Here is a 6,281-nt window from a genome sequence, read left to right as displayed (position 1 = left end):
TTGTGTGTATTATTATAGAACACAATGCAAAGAAGATATTATAAGATTCTCTGCGGTTCCTCCTTTTCTACCGTTTTTTTTTAATTGTTTTCTAACGCTAATGCCACGTCCAACAATATCATTCTTCAGACGATACGCCCTGATCGAAAAAGAGGAGTAAGAAGGTGGTGGAGTTTTTTTTTTTAAAAACTTGTTGGAAGCCAGTGGTGGATGCTGCGGTTTACAACTATGATTTGTTTTAGACGCATTGCCGCGTGATCCGTTTGTGCGTCTTTGACACTTGGTGTTGGAGTCCTTCAGCGCTTCATTGGCGGTTTCGCCTTCAAACATAAACGTACGAATATATTTATATTTATATATATGCACATATACGTTCACACATATAGATATGTAGAGATAAATATGTTTTAATGATCAAGTCACATGTGTGGGGAATGAAGGTGCACATATTTGACTTATATTATGCTTGCATGAAACTCCTCACGTTGAACCATCTCAGTGGTGCCGTGGTGAGGGAATGCTGTGCATTGATCAATCAAAGTTTCTGATTGGTGCTTACCACCACTTTCTTGAGTAAACAATGTTTGGTATTCTTTTTTTTAAAAAAATATTGTAATCCTCTTGGATATTTTCCCTTTTCTTTCCTGTTTTTTTTTTCTTGTCCTCACTTTGTAGGTTAGTGGAAGATTTTCGTCCACTTTTCCACGTGTACGGCGATTCTTTGCTGTTATTGTTATTGTTGTTGCTTTCTTTCTTTTTTTCTTTCTTCTGCCAAAACCTTCTGGCCATTGTTGATTTGGACGCGGCCACGAGGTGGTGTCGGCCGCATGACTTCTGTGGGGTTCCCTTGTGACATGAACACAAGTTCTTCACTCACCTTTTTGGCGAACTTTTATTTCCACACAATTTCTGGTGTGGATAAAAATGTAAGAACGACTGACCGCTCACGGATGGAGTTTTGGGTGCAGCGGCTGCCCACCGTAATTCTTCAAGAAATTTTCATGGAAGTTATTAGAAGTGATGGATTTTGTTTTGCGTGGGTGGGTATACTTTCCAGCGTGTGTCGGTCGTGGTATTGTGCGTGTCAACATCCCGTCATGTGGGCATTTATGGCTAAAAAGGTGTTTGTGGCATATCCGCTTGTGCTGCGGGCGCAAGCCGTTCCCGAAGACAAAACAAACCTGCGAATGCGAAGTGTTTCGAATCCCATTATTGATGATGCTGATGATTTTGGCACTGTTTCAAATTCTCGCGATGCAATGGAACTGCCAACTCTAATGACCAACCAGTCTTTGCGTCGGGCCATAGAAGATGTGAGGCTTTTCGACGAGAGACGAAGTTATCATACTTATGTTAGACAAATACGTGTGCTTGTGCTGGGAATGATGCTGTCAGGCACACTTTTGCTCTTCTCCATGTTTCTATTCGTCACAGTTTGCGTCCTTGAGGGAATCAAATTGGGGGGAGTATTCACAACTTATGCCGCACTCTCTTTCTTGTGGGCAACGTACTGGGGTATTTTTACCATCATCATTGCAAACATTGTGATGGAAGCGCACTTTGAACCCGCCCCACTCTTTCCGCGTCTGCGAAAGAATAAGCCGTTGATACTTACTTCAACTGCTATACTGCTGATAGGCCTCTTCACTTTAGTTCTTCCAACCTTGTTGGTGCACATCAATTTAACCCGTGAGGAAAAGTTTAGTTGGATGTGGTGTGGGGCCACGCCGCTCCTTTTCCTCCTCAGTTGGCAATTGTACGTCGTTTTGTCTTGCTTCTCTCCTAGCAAATGGGGTGAATTGTTAAGATCACCGCATGTAGTTCTCAGACCTATGAAAGTGGTCATGTCGCTCATTTTGAATATCCCTCATGCGTTCCCATTTTGCTGCGCTGTGGCTTTATATTCTCTTCTGCAATACATTCAATATGGCGGTCGTACATATTTGCTTGTTGCTGTATTTCCTCTGCTTGCTAGTCTTCCCATTCTTTCTACGTTATTGCTACTCGATTTCTACATGAAGCGCCAAATGCGAGATCTATTGACCGGAGTTTCTCTTCTCCTCGCATCAATTTTCCCCCTTTCGTTGTTTTGGACGGATTTTCGTGGATTTTCTCTTCTACCACTGGCGGCTGCTTCTCTTCTTTTGTTTATCACACATTTCCGGCAGGTGGCGCAGCAGTCGATGTTGGAACTTGTAGAGGAGATCCAGCGAAACCGAAGGCCCGCGAGGTGGCGGCGCAGTCACTCTGTGCGAATGTAGTATTGAGTGTGTCAATCTTTTTTGTTTTTTTTTGTCTTTTTTTCTCCACTGTCTGTTGTTCTCCTTTTCTCTTTTCTCCTTTCTCTCTCTCTCTTTCTGTTGCGTTTCTTCCACAATTCGCCCACTTTATATCATCTGAACTCCCTTCACTTCACTGCTTTACGGTTTACCTTTGGAAAGACGAAAATGGATGTTTAGAGAAAAGGAACATGTGACCTTCATCGAATATTGGACTGGTATGGAAGCGAAGGAGCAAACACAAAAACGTTTTTTTTCCAGTTGTTGAGCGGGTGATTTGAAGACGTAATTGGGTGTGCACACGTGTGCTTATTTTATAATTATTAATATTATTATGATTCGGGTGAAGTCGAAGGTGGATAGTTTTGTAATATGGTGAGGAGATTTATTGCTGAGGTTATACCTATATCTTCTTTCCACTGTTTTTGGTATGGGTGGGTGGGAGGTTGTAATTTTATTTAAAATAAATAAGTAGATATATATTTTTTATCTATTTGATTTCTTTTGTTCATGATATATTTATATTTTTTTCGTTTTATTCGTTTTACTTTCAAATTCCCCCCTCCCCCCCCCAAAAAAATAATATGTTAAAAACAAGGGGGAAAAAGGAATATGACGGGAGGTAGTGGAGTGAGGTGATGTTTGGCTATCACGTGGCTAAAGTATGAGTTGGGCATCTCAATTTGTAGATGCACAAACACACAAACACAAACATATATTTTGTTATAAAAAGAGGGGAGGGGAGGAAGAGAAAAACAGTGGGAGGGATGATAATAATGAATTACAAGTTTTTAAAGGCCAGTTGCCTCTTCAATTTTTTTGTTTGAAAAACTCAGCCACAACTTTCGTTCGGTTGTGGCGCGCGGTCTTTTTTTTTTTTAAATGTTGTTTGTTTTTCTTCAACCTTTCTTTTTTTATTTTTCTGGGGAATTGGTGACGTATATTTGTTTCGAACAATTTTCAGAAGTGAAATGCCAGTGTATTAAAGGTTTTTGCATATACCATGCATCTTCTCGTAGTCCCTCTTTAACCCGACCTTTTTTGCTATGTTGTTGCCCTACTTTATCCTTTTTTTTGTTTTTGTGTTTCGTGTTACCTTTGCACTTTTTTTTCTTTTTGTTTTTTTTTTCATTATTGTATTGCACTTGGGCTTGGTTTCCTTTTTAGTGCCTGTAGGAGAATTCTTGTTTCTCTATGAACGAAAGTATTATTCAAGTGCCACTTTATGTATCCACATCAGCTTGGCGTAAGGAGGTACAACTGAGAGGCCTCTTGCGCAATCACCCGAGTATAATTGCACACAGTGATATTCTCCCACCTGCTACCACGGCCAAAGTTTTCAGCACAGCTCAGTTGGCAGCACACCACAGGGAAAATGTATTGGCTATTGGTTTAAATCCATTATCCACTTCAGGCGCTTGCGTTGGGCTCTTAACAATGGAAAGTGCGGAGGCAAAACTTAGTGGTATGTCAAAGATGCAGTGGTTGAATTTGCCATCAACCGAACCTTTGAGCAGCGTGGAATGGTGTGAGGGATCCCTTTTGGTTGGAACTAGTCGTGGTCGCATTGTTGTAGCAGATGTTAGTCCACAAACTGTTGAGGATTCTGATGGAGAATTGCAGCGTCGCACTTGCCTCGTATGTAGTGAAGAGCAAACTCCTGTTGGAGACATAGTTGTGCCACCAAGCAAACATGCCGTGTCAACTCTTGTTCGGTGTGTGCGCAGTAACGCAGCCGTCTGTTCCTCAAGTGTGGTGGCGGTATGTGATAGTCGCGCAATGGTGTGGGATGTAAAGGGAGCTACACAACCTGTACATACGTGGGTTCCCAGTGTAGACAGCAGTAAAAATAGTCCAAATGAGCAGGAGCCTCTTTTGTTTGCACAATGGGTTCCAAACAGTGACTCTGTTGTACTCACTGGAAGCTACAGTGGTAGTCTTGTATTCACAGACATTCGCACCAAAGAGGGATCCACCTCCAAATTATCCCTTCCGGCCCGTCGAGGATGTATGGCTCGGTGTGCCGACTTTAACACATTGCTTCCATTTGCTCTTGCTACGGCATCTTCTGACGGTATCATTTCTGTATTTGATTGCCGGTATCCGAGCACTGCCGTCCGAACCATCCCCTCGTTGCACGGCGATATCATGTCTCTAAAGTATTTGAAGCTTCATTCAGACATTATTGCCACGGGTGGGGTTGACGGATCGGTGGTTTTGTGGAATCTTCGCTCTCTTCCAACCTATCGCGTGGGTCGTGCGCAATACAAGTGCCCCGTTTTTGATCTTATTACAACTCCATGGTCTGTGGAGCAACATGTTATTGGTGTTACATGTGGTGGTGAATTGACTCTCACAGGTCTTGCGCAGGAGGCCATGGCAACGTTAGCCGTGCCAGTCACTGAGCGCCTTTCCAAACCATCTGGTCGTAGACAAGAGGATAAAACCGCGGCAAATGAGGCGACAGAACTAATGGAACGTGAAAAATATGGTGTGGGTCTCCTGTATTCCCGTCGGTTACGTGAGGCATATGAAGTGATTGTCGATTGCGCTACAAAGCGCTTTGCGAGAAAGGAGATTACGATGGCAATGAGGTTAGCGGGTCTCCTGGACGTCAAAATGCTTCCGAAATTTGACTACAGGGCGAAAGTTGAGAGTTTTGAAGCGGAGGAGAAGTGCAAGCGTGAATTAGGTGTGGCGGCTTTGTCGCAGTCGCAAGTAATTGTAGCTTTTGAAGATGCACTTGTTCGTTCGAGTCAGTGGCTCTTTCCATCACTTCTGTCTGAAAATATACGAGATCTTCAGAAGCCCGCCAAGCAAGATGTTACAAAACTGGAGGCGTTGCAATTGAATTTGCTTTTGCATAACAATATTGCTTCCGGGTGTATTGGAAGCGTCGTTGGTGGATTGCAGTATTTCATTGCTAATGGTGGGAATATTAGTCTTATAGATGCCAATACGGCATGCAGCATCGCAAAGAAATTGTTGGAAGTGAACGTTGCTGAAGGTCAAAAATTTGTGTCAACGTTGCTTTCGTTGGTGATTGAACCTGATGGTACTGCTGTAGCCGATGCGCTTGCGAAACGTTTGCTCATAGTGGTTCAGGAGCCACTTGTTACGGCAGGGATGCCGGTACGCCAAGCAGGAAGACATGAGGAACTTTTTGTATCTGATTTGCTGAGCGCGAAGAGGGCAGTCGAAGTGCAAATGGAGATTCGAAGTTTAGGGATCGAAAACTACAAAGGAGTAATTGCTGCGGTGAACAAATATCAAGACCAATGTCTCAGAAATGGTGAGAGCGGCATATTTGGCTGGCTTGCTCAGGAACCGCTGATGCTATTTTTGAACTGCCTCACTGCAGACTCAAATTATGCTACATTTTTCTGGGCGTGTGTACAACTAATTGAGGCGCTAGCCGCGTGTCCGGGTATGCGAGAGGTTGAGGCTACACTCTTTGCTACAGTGAACAGCATCCACGTTGCTTCTAATCGTCTCCGAAGCCAACTGCAGGAGTTGGCTTCAAAACCGCGTTTTACCCCAGCGACAGTGCGAGAGGCGGGGAAAACTATAACAACAGTTCTCGACTTCTCTGTTGTCCTTCTTCGTGTTCAGTTGGAGTGCGAGAATGTTGCTCATGAAAGTGAAATGAGAACTGTACCACCCGTTATGTGTCGCATATTTGATATTTTGTCGTCAGCCTCATCAGACTTGCTGAAAGTGTGGGAAACAATTCTCGGTGTCTTGGTGGCGTGTCCCCTTCGCAGTCTTGTGCGAAAATGTTGCCTCACTGGAATGCGTAACTTTGCCCTGAAGGTGGAAGGCCTTCTTTCGCTTTCATCGAAGAAAGGCGGTGACGAAATGTTAAATGAAATACTCGACACATGTGACGAGTTCTTTGACAGAGTTGCTGAAGATGCTGATTGAGTTCTAAAAGTTCATATTTGCCCTTCGTAGGTGTTCGGCGTCAAAGGCAGTTCCAATCCCACAGTGAGGGGAATGTTA

The 6,281-nt window shown here is 43.5% G+C and overlaps 2 protein-coding genes across 2 annotated transcripts; both read left to right on the top strand.

Moving 5' to 3' along the window:
* Nucleotides 1-827: 827 nt before the first annotated feature.
* Nucleotides 828-2,261, top strand: TEOVI_000365200 (F-box domain containing protein, putative; the record flags this gene model as incomplete). The annotated part of the gene is made up of 1 exon (XM_067226530.1): nucleotides 828-2,261. The coding sequence occupies one exon, from the start codon at nucleotides 828-830 to the stop codon at nucleotides 2,259-2,261; it is 1,434 nt and encodes a 477-aa protein (XP_067082631.1).
* A 1,212-nt stretch (nucleotides 2,262-3,473) lies between these two features.
* On the top strand, nucleotides 3,474-6,203 carry TEOVI_000365100 (uncharacterized protein; the record flags this gene model as incomplete). Its single annotated transcript, XM_067226529.1, has 1 exon — nucleotides 3,474-6,203. The coding sequence occupies one exon, from the start codon at nucleotides 3,474-3,476 to the stop codon at nucleotides 6,201-6,203; it is 2,730 nt and encodes a 909-aa protein (XP_067082630.1).
* Between the last annotated feature and the right edge of the window lie 78 nt (nucleotides 6,204-6,281).

This window comes from Trypanosoma equiperdum, assembly GCF_001457755.1.
Source record: "Trypanosoma equiperdum strain OVI genome assembly, contig: ctg_778, whole genome shotgun sequence".
In the NCBI taxonomy this organism is placed as follows: Eukaryota; Euglenozoa; class Kinetoplastea; order Trypanosomatida; family Trypanosomatidae; genus Trypanosoma; species Trypanosoma equiperdum.
Note: the sequence above shows the minus strand (reverse complement) of the source record. Positions and strands in the feature narration are given on the sequence as shown.